The 14,356-nt window shown below is 53.4% G+C and overlaps 2 protein-coding genes across 3 annotated transcripts; one reads left to right on the top strand and one right to left on the bottom strand.

Moving 5' to 3' along the window:
* The first annotated feature begins 1,618 nt into the window (after nt 1-1,618).
* On the top strand, nt 1,619-6,032 carry PPT1 (palmitoyl-protein thioesterase 1). Of its 2 annotated transcripts, none has more exons than XM_026043580.1 (9): nt 1,619-1,646; nt 2,103-2,212; nt 2,947-3,074; nt 3,350-3,420; nt 4,188-4,290; nt 4,378-4,468; nt 4,795-4,893; nt 5,068-5,139; nt 5,309-6,032. In XM_026043580.1, the coding sequence occupies exons 2-9, from the start codon at nt 2,129-2,131 to the stop codon at nt 5,429-5,431; spliced, it is 771 nt and encodes a 256-aa protein (XP_025899365.1). In that variant the 5' UTR covers nt 1,619-1,646; nt 2,103-2,128; the 3' UTR covers nt 5,432-6,032. The 2 variants fall into 2 exon arrangements, with proteins under 2 accessions (XP_025899365.1, XP_025899364.1); XM_026043579.1 differs by lacking the exon at nt 1,619-1,646 and adding an exon at nt 1,944-2,034.
* Nucleotides 6,033-7,278: 1,246 nt separating this feature from the next.
* CAP1 (cyclase associated actin cytoskeleton regulatory protein 1) lies at nt 7,279-14,005 on the bottom strand. Its single transcript, XM_026043398.1, has 12 exons — nt 13,875-14,005; nt 13,499-13,596; nt 12,802-12,879; nt 10,754-10,897; nt 10,563-10,648; nt 9,951-10,056; nt 9,666-9,843; nt 8,816-9,009; nt 8,484-8,607; nt 8,317-8,399; nt 8,037-8,180; nt 7,279-7,672 (listed from the first exon to the last, which is right to left on the bottom strand). The coding sequence occupies exons 1-12, from the start codon at nt 13,966-13,968 to the stop codon at nt 7,589-7,591; spliced, it is 1,413 nt and encodes a 470-aa protein (XP_025899183.1). The 5' UTR covers nt 13,969-14,005; the 3' UTR covers nt 7,279-7,588.
* Between the last annotated feature and the right edge of the window lie 351 nt (nt 14,006-14,356).

The following is a 14,356-nucleotide window of genomic DNA, read 5'->3' on the forward strand; positions in this document are numbered from 1 at the left end:
CGGCGGCGGGGACCCCCGGAACCGGAGCCGGAACCGGAGCCGGAACTGGAACCGGGCACGGGAGCGGCGCAGAGCGCAGCCCTGCGGCCCGCCGGGAGCCACGAGGGCGGCCCCGGCCTGGCCCGGCCCGGAGCCCTTCCTGTCCCTGTCAACCTGCTATCGGGGGCTGCGGGCTGCGCTGCAGGCGGGCTGAGCKCTCCCCGCGGTCAGGGTGATGCCAGCTGGCTGCTTTCTTTGCWTCTCACCTTCCCTCACTTAGGTTTTTGCCCCATTTTCCTCCCTGCTTTGAGAAACCCTCCAAGAAGGCATGAAGAAGGAATGAAAAGTCAGCTTGATTCCTTAGGAAAACACCTGAGGAATCCCCAGGCAGGGGCGAGGCAGTTGGTAAGAAATCAGCATTATTCCAGCAGTTCTACCGATTTACCTCGGCTATGGACAGGTTTGCTAGAGACAGAGCTGCGGGCTCCTTATGCAGCTCAGTCAACAGGCGACTTCCCAGCTCTCTGCGGATCCCATTAGGATCTGCCCGCACTGCCACRTTCCTTCCTTGGGTCCGGCTAGGCGCAGAGCAGGCGATGTGCGTYGAAGGGAGGGCCGGGGCTGCGGCCTCATCCGCGCCCCACTGCAGCAGCCTCCGCTCTCGCCCACGCTTGGATGGTCCCGCTGCCAGAGGGCACGGAGAAGTCGAGGCCGGAGCGGCTGAGGACTGCAGACACGAGGAAGACGCAGCCCGRGGGTCCTGCGGGTGCCTGGGAACAGGCACCCCAATATCACCCTTTAGCTCCATGCAGAGATCGCCCAGCCAGTGCCACCCGGGCCACAGGCACTTAATGAATCTCCAGGGACCAAGTGCCAAAGGGCTTTGCTCAGCTCCGGATCCTCTGTCCTTGGGGAGGTGGTTCCTGCCTTGGMGTCTTTGGGAAGCTGGTGTGCTGAATGTGGGGCTCCTTCCTCCCTGGCACAGAGCTTCCTCCTCCCGCCGCTCCCCGGATGCAAGTGCATCCGGAGGGGCCCGTGCGGTGCCTGTCCCGCTTCCCGAATCACCCGCCTATCCCGGGAACGGTTGAGAGCTCTGCTTCGCTGGGTGCTACATGGCATATGCAGGCTCGGCAGGGGAAGCTGAGGGAAGAGGTGCGGGACTGGGAGTAAATTTAAATTCAGTGCAAAGAAAAATCACGTTTTTTTTCAGCGTGGGCCTGTTTTCTTGCAGGTTTGTGGCACTGAATCACCTGGCTGATGAGAAGCCCCGCTGCAGCAGGAGCAATAATTCCTGAGACTTGTCCAAAAGTGCTTGTGACTCGCTGCAGGAGCCAGGGCGCGACGTGCACGTGGTCCCCGGGGCTGGCAGTGGGACACAGACACGGCCTGTGCGGCAGGATGTGGGAAGCAGCTGGGAGGAGCAAACGCCAGCGCTCAAGCCAGCCGCCTGGCTGGTGTCTGTCCGGGGGGCGGCGGGTCTTGTCCGTGCGTCCGTCCCGCTGTCTGTCCAGGTTTGTCTTGTCCGTGTGCCTGTCCCGCTGTCTGTCCAGGTTTGTCTTGTCTGTGTGTCCGTCCCGCTGTCTGTCCAGGTTTGTCTTGTCTGTGTGTCTGTCCCGCTGTCTGTCCAGGTTTGTCTTGTCCGTGCGTCCGTCCCGCTGTCTGTCCAGGTTTGTCTTGTCCGTGTGTCTGTCCCGCTGTCTGTCCGGGCAGTCAGTCTTGTCTGTGTGTCTGTCCCAGGACAACCGTCCCTGTCCGTGTGTCTATCCCGGGGTGTCGAGCGTCAACCTGACCCGTCCATGGGTTCGGCTGCCCCGCGCACCAGACCCCGCCCTCTCCGGGCTAAAGCTCCGCCCCCGGCTCCGCCCCCGCGCCCTCCGGGCTCAGCCCCGCCCCCGTTCAGTCCCCGCCCCCTCCCGTCTTAGCCCCGCCCCGGCGGGCCGCGCGCGGTCATGTGCTCGCTCAAGATGGCGGCGCTCAGGGCGGCGGCGCTGCTGCTGTGGCTGTGGCCGGGCCGCGCGGCCGCCGCCGTGCCGCTCGTCATCTGGCACGGGATGGGTGAGAGCCGGCGGGGCCCGCGCGGCGCCGGGGCCCTCCGCGGCGCCTGACGCGCTTCCCCTCGGCAGGTGACAGCTGCTGCAACCCGCAGAGCATGGGCTACATCAAGAAGATCGTCGAGGCGAAAATCCCGGGGGTTTACGTGCTCTCCCTCAAGATCGGAAACAACGTGATCCAGGTAAATGCGGCGGCCTTCGCGGCGCCGCTCCGGAGCGCAGAGCTCCCGCAGGCCCTGAGCTCGCGCGGTGCCCGGGACGCTCTGTACCCATCCTGTGAAGCAAACAGCTCGGACAGGTAGGAACAATCGAGTCTCATTAGCACCCGCAGAACCGGTAAGGAAACAAATCCCCAGTCCAAATTGGATCACTGTGCAAATCCACTGATTAGCACCCTCCGAGCACACCACATAATACAAAGACATGTGATAAGCTACCAGAACTTGGTCCCCTGCTGCTCTCGGTGACTACTAATTCTTCGATTTGCAAGCTCTCCTTTGCTGTACATCTATACAGTAGACTAAAGATAGAGGCTTCTGCTGCTTCTGACTGTGCTGTATAGCCCTACTGGATTTCTTTAAATAGTCTCTCAGGMTAATGCACAGTGTTTATTGCCTTCTGGTATATAGAAAATACGGGTGAGGTTTATATATGTATACGTAAGTATTTTTTGTTAATATATACATAGAGGGACTCCTGTTTTCTGGTGTGTGGGGAAACGTCTCTGAGTTTTGCCAGGCAGAACAGGAAGAATACCCGATAAAGAGGAAGTCTAAAAACCTGTATTTCACTTTTATTGCATTGTGAAAGTAAAATGTCTTCTTTGAAAAGCAGAATTGTGATGTTTGTCGAGCTTGACATAAACTAAATCACTGTAAAGCACAAGTTGTTCTTTTTCRTCTGGATAATTCATCAGGATATGGAGAACAGCTTCTTTATGAATGTGAATGATCAAGTGAGAGAGGTGTGTAGCCAGCTTGCAAGGGACCCTCACCTGAAAGGAGGCTACAACGCAATGGGCTTCTCCCAAGGAGGCCAGTTCTTGTAAGTTTGCCTTTCTGTTACATTTCCATGACTTCTAGGGGTACATGATTCGGATATTTATAACTCAGAAGTGCTAAGCAAATGTTTAAGCCCTTTCAYGAAGGTGAGAGCGCTCCAGGGGAAGCAGGGCGCGGTCTCGTGGGCTGCTGAAGCTCTCGGCTCTCAGGAGGGCCCAGCTCTCCGWGCAGAGGCGCCTCAGCCCACGCAGCAGCCGCGCTCACCACCGTGTTCCCCACCCGCGTGAGCTGCCTCGGCTCCTCTGCCTTTCTCCGCAGGCGGGCGGTGGCTCAGAGGTGTCCGTCTCCACCCATGCTCAATCTCATCTCCGTTGGCGGGCAGCATCAAGGTAGTGTGCTCCTGGCTAGCACAGCCACTAACCGYGGTGTGGGGCTCGCGGCAGCACGCTTGAGTATCTTGGCCTCTTCCTGAAACTTCATTTTGCTTGTGAGTTAAACCGTCTGAAACTGGTGATCTGCATCAGCTCAGATACCTGGCTATGTTATTATCTTCTAGTCTTGCTCAACTGGCAGGTCAAAGATGACTTTTTGTGCAGGCAGAATTCTTCTAAACCTCAAAAGCAGCTTGGAGTTGTTGTTTCTGGAGAGGAAATTTCTGACTACCTCCTAGATCACAGGGATATTTTACAGCAGCACCTGGAAAGCTAAATCCCCAAGGAAAGGGAGGTGCTTTTTGCAGCAGATTAAAGAGCAGTATGAAATGTAATTTAGGAGGTGTGCAGTTAAGGATCTGGGAGACTGCCTGGCAGTGAATTTCAAATACTCTCCCCTGGGAAGTTCCAGGGCTTGAATCTATTTCTTTGTCAAGCCAGGGGGAAGAGTGTTAGGAAGTCTCCTGAAAGCTCCAGGGAAGAGTCTGGGTGAGCAGGAGACTCCTCTGCTCATCCCGTTTGCCACAGCAGTATCACTTGCTGGGCAAGAACACCATCCACGTATAATAATGCCCAGGGGCAGGAGGGCTGTCTAATGGGATTGCAGGATTAAACATCTCCTGACTGCCTGAGTAATTCCTGCCACTGTAAGAGGGTGGTTCTTTAGCAGATGGAGAGATTAAGTAGATTGGCTTACCGAGCTGTTACCCATCTCTGTACCTCAGGAGTATACGGCTTTCCACGCTGTCCTGGGGAGAGCTCCCATATCTGCGACTGGATCCGGAAGACGCTGGATCTGGGTGCATACACACCGGCCGTTCAGGAGCAGTGAGTATTTTCATCGGGCTGCAAAAATGGGGCCAGACCTCTGTAGGAAGCTCTGAGTTTCCAGTCTGYTCTTTGCTTTCCCTCCAGCTTGGTACAAGCGGAGTACTGGCACGACCCTTTGAAGGAGGAGGACTACAGGAAAAATAGCATCTTTTTGGCTGACATAAATCAGGAGAGGGTAAGGACCTGACTAATGTATAAGCACTAGAGCATAAGCCTGAGCAGCAAGTTCCTTCATAGCTTTAGTTCTCCTTGGCTGGGATCAAGCATCTGCACTGCTAGACAGGAATGAGATTTGTCCCCCATCAGAGCAGCTTCTGTGTCACCAGGTTTTTCTGAGTGATCMARGTAAAGATAAACCTAGTGCTCAATCTACACCCCACCTTTCTAGGGGGCARATCTCTCCCTCCCCAACAGGAGGGYGAGTGGTTGAGAGCTGAGTTTCTTATGCTGTCTTGKTGGGGGCWGCCAAGGTGTTACTCTGTTCTCTGCACTTCCACCCAGGGCATCAATGAGACATACAAGAAAAACTTGATGGCTCTAAAGAAGTTCGTGATGGTTAAATTCCTCAACGATACCATGGTCGACCCTCCAATCTCTGAGGTGAGGCAAGCAGAGTGGATGCTGCCTYTGGCCAGGATCCCATTTATTCCTTTGCTTGCTCATTTTTGGTTTCTCCTTTTATGGCAGAACTTTAATTTGATGAGGAGTAGTGTAAGTAGAAGCCTGATAGTGCAGTGTCTGAATGGGCCTTCAGCACCTCTTTGTTTTTGACAGTGGTTTGGGTTTTACAAAAGCGGCCAAGCCAAGGAGACCGTTCCACTGCAGGAGACGGCACTGTACACAGAGGTACGTTCTCCTGGGTGCCGAGGGGTTCCTGCTCTTGCACTCTGAAGAGGGGAATAGCCTGAAGTCAGGGCCTTGAGGGGCTGCAGCCCCTGCAGCTCTGCTCTTCCTGCCCCACGGGCACCCTTGCCCGGAGCCCGGGGAAGCCACGCTCACGGTTCTCTCTCCTCAGGATCGCCTGGGGCTGCAGGAAATGGACAAAGCAGGAAAGCTGGTGTTCCTGGGGGTCAAGGGGGACCATCTGCACTTCTCGGAAGAGTGGTTTTACACCACTCTCCTCCCCTTCCTCCACTGAAGCCAAGAGGAAGCCTCATGTGAGAGCCTAGGGGAGGCTCTGGCGCTCTAGTTAGTGCAGCTGCTGTGTTCAATTGCACTTCTTTTGTACAAGCCTGGGGGAAGCAGCGGGAGAGGGGCAGGGGGGCTTTAGCTCAGCAGGTCCACAGCACGCGGAGGGGGCAGCCCTGTTACCCTGCAGCGGGAGACTGGGATTCCTCTGGATGTAGCTAAACCAACTGTGAGGCACTCCAAGCCCAGGCAGGCCTGGGGAAGGTTACCTGGGTCTGCTCGTCAGCTGCGGCTGCTCCAGCACTTGATCAGGGCAAAAGGGGGCTGGGTGAGGGGGTTTAACACTCACATTCACAGCCTATGGTGCCTGTGCTTCCTGGGAAGCCCTGGCACCATTAACCAAAATCACTAGTTCAGGGATGCTGCATTGCTGGAGATCAGCAAGCAGGCTTACAGGACTGAAGGCAGAGGAAAAAGATTACAGTCTCTACTTCAAGGCAGGGAGAAAGGGCCCAAGTTAGTTGATTGTAGGGAAAAAGGAAGGTTTTGCATTAAGGGGGTATTAACATTGTTAACAGTTTTCAATTAAAGGCTTGTTTTATGCACTTTTGTACAGCAATTAACATTAATAAAAACTTTACAACTACAAACAGSGTGAGATTTGACAATTACTTACAGGTTGATTCAGAGAAGGAAAAAGTCTGTACTTCCCCTTCAGTCTTGCTGCAAGGGGCAAGCAAGGCAGTCTCAGTGGAGCTAAACAGCACGGAGCATTTTGTCCTCCCTGAGGTTCTGGATGTCTTCACACAGAGTAAACAAGAGCCAGGGTAATGAGCAAGTTGGCATTAACTTTATTCTAATCTTCTGTATAATCTTAAGTACATAAGAAAGGTTGTTTTCCACAAGCCTCAGGAGAAGACAAGTACAAGTCACAGGACAGTCTCAAAATTAAAAAAAAAAATTGCATATTTTTTTTATAAGTTTTGTCCTAGAGAAAGAGAACATTGACACTTTACAGAGGAAATGCCTTTAAGATATGCTTATGCCACCCGAGGCGTTGAAACATGAAGGTGAGAGCTCGTGCAGCGCCCCGCACGGGTCGGTACAGTACTGTGGCCTCGAGTCGTGGCTCTGCTCCAGGGCCCTGGAACAGCCAACAAACCTCCAGGAAAGTAAAGAGCCAAGCACGGGCGAAAGGGCAGATCGAGAAGTGTCACTCTATGGTGACCRAATGCCAAGGAGGAAGAGAGTGAGGAACCAACTCGATCCAACTCAGGTGTTTCCTACCTTGCACTTACCCTGGAATGAAGGAGACCCTTTCTCTGCAGAAGGGGACAGGTTCAGGAGAACTGTCCTGGAAGACTGAACCTGCGTTCAGCTGCTCGGAGAAGGAAGCCCTGGGGCAAAGATTCCCTTTAGAGGGTGAAGGGCTCACGGAAAGAGGTGCTCAGCTCCAAGCTACCAGCCGCACTGCSGGGGAAGGGTTACTGCAGTCACTCCACTGCAGTCGTACTGTGGCACCAGTTAATACAAAGCCTCCTGTCATGGCACAAATCAGAAATACACTGAGCTAGTAGGAATGATAAAAGGGAAGTCATTGTGGAATGCTACAGCCCAAGTCCTCAGCCTTTGGTCCAACAAAACCGTTTCCACATCCTGTGACGCCACTGATTAATGCACAGAGCTGGAACTGGCAGCTTCCAGGACGTCCTCACACATAGCAGCCAAGCACTCTGGACCCCAATAGACACTGTTAGTTGTTGACTCAAAAAAGGGGACAATATTCCTCTTTCACACCAACAGTTTGCTTAAAGGCAATTAAAAAAAAAAGAAAAAAAAAAACCCTAAACAACACTCTGAAAGCCAACTGCCAATACTGGCTGAGAAGTTCACCCCAAATCTGACATGATCAATTGGTGCAGTTAGACTGGACAGGGGGAGAAAAAAAAATACACCTTCCTGCTAGTAGATGGGGATGACGACTGACCCGCCACCAACACCAAATCCCAGCCAGAGGTATTTCAGTGTCGGCAGGTAGCTGTGTCTCTTGGGAAGAAGAGAAGCAGTTTGAGAGCAGAAAGGTACAGGAAATCTAAGAGAATCATCTGAAAGCAGATTTGTCCCACAGCAGGGCCAGGGAAGGGCACGAGCCTTGGAGCTTGTCTGCTTAGCCAGCAATTTCTGTCACAGTGGTAACCAACTTCTGACCGTTCCACACTGTCTTGAACTGTTCTGGGACAGGCAGTTCAGTCTGGAGGAAAAAGTAGAAATCCATCATCAAAAATCTGTTTATGACTGCARCAAGTAACTATTCCCACTGCTTCGGGCACTTTTTTCTTCTTTGACACATACTATGTCCCCTCCTGCACCCCTGTCTGTTCTGTCCTCTGGAGAAGAAACTCTCAGAACAGAGCAAATCTCTCACTGCAGAGAAAAACTGATTTGCTGGTTTTAGCAGATCCAGAAGGATCCTTCCTTAAGCGCATCCTTTCCCCTCCAAGACATCCTGGAAAAGCTACCACTTGGCCTGAAACACCGTGTAGTACTGCACTTGCCTCTCAAGGCAACCCATCCTGCTTCACGCCAGCCCTCCTCACCGATTCCAAAACACTTACAAAGTCACCACCCTCCGTGGGAATAAGGACATTCATCTCCGACGACTTGGCACTGACGATTTCGCAGTCTAGGGAGCTCTTGCTCAGATAAACGTGGCAACCGTCTGTCTTGTTGATGGAAATCGTTGGCACTTTCCCCATGACCTGGCGGATTGGTCAAGCACAAGTTACAAGAGCATCCTCTTCAACTGGACGGTCACAACCTCTGTCCTTCGCAGTTGCCTTCAAGGCAAGAGGTTTGCTTGGCTTGTTCACAGCACAGCCAGCAAGTGAMACTCACCTGAACTTTAATGTCCCTGCTGTTTATGATCTCCACGATGCCCACCACGTCATCAAACACCAAGCCTAGCTTCTTACAGTTATCTGCAAGGAGAAGACAGCCACTCACAAAGAGGTTTTGCAGTTTCAGCCTTCTGCAGGCAGGTCACACTCTGGAGCGTCGCTTACCGATGGTGATGGAGTTGATCTTGCCTTTGACTTGGAGTGTGCTATTGATGCACTTAAAAACATAYGCTACTTGCTTCAACTCTGTGTCACTGATCACCAGGTTAGAGGCATTCTCATGGTTTTCCTGAAAAGGCAGGGAAAAGGCACTTTATTTCTGGGGCGGGGAAAAGAGTTAATTTATACTGAGAGCTGGGCAGTGGACACCCTTTGAAAGCAAAGCACATGTTCCTTCAAGCTAATGCCTTTCACAAGAGAGGGGTTTGGGAGACCTTCCTCGTGYACAGTAAAGTTCCCATCCCTCCAATCTGTTCGTGCTGATACCAAGCACTCACCACTCTCCACTTCTTGCCCTCCAACTCTAGCAATGGAGGTTCCTTCTTTGGAGAGGTGGTTTTTGTGGTGGGGTTGCCACTACATGCTGGTTTGGGAGCAGTGAAGGGTTTGGGTCCGCTTCGCACAGGACCCCCCTGGTTCTTCAGTGCGGGATTTTTGTGGGTCTTCATGTCATCTGAAACATGTCTCAGGCCTGCAGAAGAAACCAAGCCTGAGAGCCAGCCCTGCTCGCACCGCAGTTTCACAGACACCACAGATCAGTGACCAGCAAAATAATGTTTTTCAGAAAACAAGTCAGTTTGAGGCTGGGCTTGAGTTGAGCCCAAGCCTCAGCAACAGCTACTACAAGATTCAACCAGAAGCACTGCTTCAATATTAATGAAAACAAAACGTGCTGAGGAAACAGGAGGCCCCAGCTGGTCCACTCTCCAGTTGGAAAGAGCCTTRAGGAAGTCCCTTGCTTCTGCTTCACATTAGTGCCTCGTGCACTAACCAGGGAGCACATGAAAGCAGACACAAGGAGGTGAAAACCGGCACCTTGAGTGCTTGGGATGTGCATGCAACTGAAGCCCTCCCTCGCTCCCCTGCCCAGCGAGACGCTGATCTCGCTGCTCCCGACACGCGAGGCTGCGCGGGGCAGCTCGGACGTGCTCCCTTTTGCGCTTGCGAATCGCCCCAGGACTGTGCCTGGCTCCCGGCCTCGCATCCCAGCCTCGATGCTCTTTTGTTACGGCCAGCAGCCGTTCCRAGCGGGCGGATCTGTGACCGGCGACAAAAGTGGAACCCAAAAGCCAGTGAGGGCGCTGGGTCCCTGCGCGCACGGCCCTGCCCGCGGCCGCCGGCACCTACCGGAGGTGATGTCCTCTCCCCGGTTGATCTGCGCGAACAGCGCCGAGCGCGACGTGGCCGAGTCGGCGCCGGAGCACGCGGGCGCCGGAGCAGGCGGCGGCGGAGGGCCCGGGGGGGCAGGCGCAGCTCCCCCGGGGGGAGCGCGCGGTGCATTAGCCCCTTCTGTTGCTACCGGCCCCTGTAAAAGACCAGCGAGGGGAAAGGTGGGTGCCCAAGCGCCACGTCTGCTGCAGGGAGCGCACGGGGCGCGCGCCGCGAGGCTCCGCGGCCGCAGCCGGCACTTACCGTTTTGCTCCAGGTCAGCCCTGTGGTGTGATACTCTTTGATATAGGCCTGCAGCTCCGTCCAGATACTCAGATAAGCTTTCACCCAGTCCACGTGCTTTTTATCTCTGAGGATGCAAGGAGAGCATGAGTACATTGGCCATCACGATCCACAGCCTGTGAACAGATCCTTGTGTCTCTGCACCTCCCAGCCTGCAGACTCAGCTGCACAAGCACAGCAGCCTCCCACCTCCAGCACCAAGTCCCAACTTCAACAGTCATCTGATACCTGCAGGTGGAAGGCCCCAAGCTTCCTCTGCACCCSTGGTTAATTGAGGGGCCTGGTAATTCTAACAAGGCTCATTCCTGAAAGGCATCTGGCTGCCTTGGCAGGCAGTTCAGSCTGCCACCACATGGCACTGAGAAGGAAGGGCCACACACCCCCCTCCAGAGATTCAAGCTGCCAGATGAATACAAGCAATGAGGAGAAAAAAAAAATCATTGMGCAAGGCTTTGTAAATATAGTGCACCTTGAAAACAAAGAATGAAGCTAAGAACAAGGCAGCTGTGGTCTAGCAGCCCCTGCAGCCCAGTCAGATGGGTTTAGAGATGTCTAAGAGTGAAGTGAACTTACACATCCTTGTACTCCTTAAGGATCCKGTTGGTATAAAACATGGCAGCATCAGTCATTTCCTTCACGTAAGGGCCAGGCTTTGGGGCCTGCAGAAAACAAACCAACCCACATTGGCACCGAGCAGCTGGGGCACCAAAGAGCTTGACTTTCCCCGGCAGCCCAAAGAAACCACTTCCCACTACCGTTCTTACCATGGCCACCCAGCCCAGGGCTGGGATGCTCTCGCTGACAGCTGATAAGTGATTGAACATTTTGCTACCACGGTTCTTCTCCCTGAAATTCTGCACCACCTGGATTTGCTCTGAAATYGGTTTCAGAAGCGTTGAGAACTTATTCTGCAAGACAAGAAGGGCAGCAGCAATTAAGAAGAGTGGTATTGCTCTAGRAGAGCAGCACATCTCCATGAGCGATTCTCCCCAAACCGATGGGCATTTTGGAAAGGTTCCAGCTGGCCCAGGTTGCTGTATGGAGCTGACCCTCCCCACAAGGGCAGCCCGGTCCTGCAGCCCAGCTCCTCCAGAGCTGAAGTCACCGTCCAGCCCCAGTGGTTCTGTGGGCGTACGCCAAGAACTGTGACTCATGTACAAGCCAGGAGACACTGACAAAGCTTGTTCGTAAGGAGGACAGAAATAGCWTTTGCCTTTTCTGGATTCCTCAGTTCTAAGACAGTTTTTCATCTTTTAGCTGTCCTTTATAAATGCTTACAAAAAGGGAGCGCTCTGCAGGATTTTGCAGTTGAGGATCTAAAGCTTGCATTACGATTCAAGTCCCAGCAAGYCTGCAATCCACCCCATCAAAAATAAGATGATGCCTAGACCTCAAGGTTTAAAATATTMAATTCAATCCAAGCTTCTAATATTTGGATGACAAAAAAAATGTTTCCTGAGTGTTGTCAACCTGGAAATCTGAATGCAAGTGCATAGAAGACTTCTGAGCTCAGAGCAGCCAAATACAAATTTCAAGAGATRGTTTTTGGGCTGCTTTTCTTTGAGGTCAGACAGTCTCTCTCATGGCAATGGTAGCACTGCAGCACAGAGAGACAAATTTTAGGCAAAACCTGGTTTTCAAAACCTGCCTTGTCTTTTCCTTTTGCTGTCTCCTGCTCTCCCTAGATGAAAGCATGGGCAGCCAGGATAACTGCGCAGGCCGGGCTTTAAGAAGCTCYACTCTTGGGTCGCAATATGGGGAAATCCCTCCCCATGCTGCGTCCCCCAACGAGCACAAGCAGCAGGAGCTCACGCATTCAGCACTTTAAACCAGCTCCTCCAGAGCTGACTGGACTGCTAGGCAGCCTGCACAAGGACCTACACTGGATTAAGGTTGTTGTCTGTTCATAATCCTKTATTTAAATAACGTGTCAGTGGAATTTATAAGCAGATTCTGAGGCCGGAGGCTGTGCAGAGCAGAGGGATGTGCAGAGCGGAGGCTGTGCAGAGCAGCATCCTCCCAAGTCTGGCGAAAGATAAAAACCTTCCGGTGCTGAGCTTGTGGGGAGGAAAAAAAAGAAAAAGATGTGGACATATTTTGTAGTTAAAATGAAAGTAGCGCCGAAATGGAGCTACCGCAGTGTAACAGAAGCCACAATTGAGTCAGAGAATAACTGCAGAGAAAAGTAGGGTGGGATCCTGTTGCTCAGGAAAATCACATCTCAGCAGGGAGACACCAGCGCACTCAGGATCAGATTCTCAGATCACTCACGTCCCGCTGAGAAGTGGCAAGCCAAGGCAAAGTGTTAAATTACTAAGGACAAATCAATCTTAAAAGGCTAGCTATTATTCAGACACTGTTCAAAGGAGACAAATGTCCATTTTATTGCAGAAAGAATCTTTTAACTGCTTGAAGATGTATTGGTATCACATAATGAAAAGCTCTACACAGGTGGCACTGCGGCTGCAGTGTCCGGAGGTGGCACCTTGGTGCACAGCGGCTGTGCAGCGCTGGTGCCGGCGCTCGAGACGATGCCCACAAGCTGCTTTGACAGTCACAGAAAAGGTGCTGCTCCGACTATTGGAAAATGACAGTTGTGCAGCTCTAGAAACCCACTCCTGGAATTCTGCACGGGGTTTGGATGAGCACCCAGCACAGGTCACACTTTCAGCAAGTGCCAYCTCACGCATGAAGCGTCTCCAGTGCTAGTCTGGTTCCCCCTATGAAGCAGCCATCCCACAACACGTACCCTTATCCCTAAGGCTGAAGAACCAGCATTCAAGGTTCCCAATGAGTGATTTTCCGGGCTTACCTCTGTTGGCTGCTGATGTTGGGACGCTAGCACCAAGAGAGACCTCTCACTCAGCAAGCCTGCATGAACCATCTCAGCCTGAGGACAGAGAGACACGTGAGAGCTTCCCTTGCTTCACTGTAGGCAGGGCAATTATGCTGAGTGTCATTTAAACTCCCACTGCCCGCAGTTCTTAGTCTGTAAGAAAGCAGTTATGCTGATCCCAAATGCTGGGAAATACGGCATTATAAATTAGCTACCCAGCTGTCCAAAGGGCTGCTGGAATTAACTCGTCAGCCCTCTGACCTCCGGTTACGGCTGGCTATGGTTGTCAAGGTGTTCCTGCCTGCACCTTTAACAGGTATCTCGCTCTGACTGCAGTGCTTGCCCTCGAGGACAACTCTCCTTGGCGAAACCCAACAGCAGCTTCACAGCCCTGCACCAGGGATACTCTGCATGACCATTAAAGGCATGTGTCAAAGTCCACGCGGAGCTGGGCACCTAAGTGCCACAGGCTTCCAGGAGCCTGCATGCAAAGCGTCTGTGGGTGGCAATCTGCTCAATGTTATCAGTATGTCTTGAATCCTAAGGGATTATTAACACGCTGGAAAAAACATGCGAGAGAAATACCAACAGTGACAACACGCGTGGCCTTTACGTCTCCCRAAGGATCAGCAGTGACCGTTTAGAGCAGAGAGAGAAGAGAGTGAATCCTTACGTGGGTCTGCACATCCCCGCCGATCTCTTTGCTGATCCTGACGTAGGCAGCAGCGGGGCCAGCGAGCAGCGCGTCAAAGGCCTGCACGTACTGCGCCGCTGCGGGGAGGGAAGAGCAGCCGGGGAGTCAGCGCCGGGCTGCGGGGCCACGCACCGCCCGCGGAGCCGCCGGGCCTGGCCCGGGACGCGCAGCGGGAYGCACAGCGGGATGCACAGCGGGATGCAGCCACCGCAGGGGCTGTGGCCACGGGAAGTTCCCATCTCGGCCGCGCGGCAGCCACAGGCCCGGCCGCGCTTGCGCAGCAGCTGCTGTGCAACCCGCTGCCCCTCCGTGCGGCCGGGCGGCTCTTCGCGTGCCCCGCGGAGCCTGTCCGTACCTTGGGAAGAGCCGGCTCCGCACGYGGCAGGTCCTTGGCACACCCCCTCCAGGCGCTCCACAGCCTTCTCCAGCCGTTCCACCAGCCTTTCCATGTCGGCCACCGCTCAGCCTGCACAGACACACCGCTCTTACTCGTGTCCTCCGACAGTGCCCCAACCACACGCCGAACGTTCACGAGGGTTTCTCAGCTGCCTGGTACAAGCTCTTCCAGTTCCAGAAGAAGAATTTCTGCCTTGTTCTGCACCCAGAGATGGATGACAAGGTGGCCTCAATTTGGCCCACACTAGCCAGGCCATTCTCATTACGCAGTTGCCACATGACAACTAGGACCAGACCGTAATGGCCATACAGTTTCTATTCCACTGTAGGCAATTATTACACTTGCACAGCTCATTTTCTAACCTCGTATTGATCCACACCACTCAATAAAGCAGAAGTCTGCACAGAAACTTTCTGCGATTAGTTACTGGCGCAAGCCCC

This window comes from Nothoprocta perdicaria, unplaced genomic scaffold (assembly GCF_003342845.1).
Source record: "Nothoprocta perdicaria isolate Ctin4 unplaced genomic scaffold, notPer1 scaffold_33, whole genome shotgun sequence".
NCBI lineage: Eukaryota > Metazoa > Chordata > Aves > Tinamiformes > Tinamidae > Nothoprocta > Nothoprocta perdicaria.

Excerpts from the sequence above, each read along its gene's own strand:
- PPT1 (XM_026043579.1), top strand. The coding sequence starts at position 1,944 with ATGGCGGCGCTCAGGGCGGCGGCGCTGCTGCTGTGGCTGTGGCCGGGC. Across the intron at positions 2,035-2,102 it reads CGTCATCTGGCACGGGATGG|GTGACAGCTGCTGCAACCCG; the intron begins GTGAGAGCCGGC and ends TCCCCTCGGCAG. Across the intron at positions 3,421-4,187 it reads CGTTGGCGGGCAGCATCAAG|GAGTATACGGCTTTCCACGC; the intron begins GTAGTGTGCTCC and ends TCTGTACCTCAG.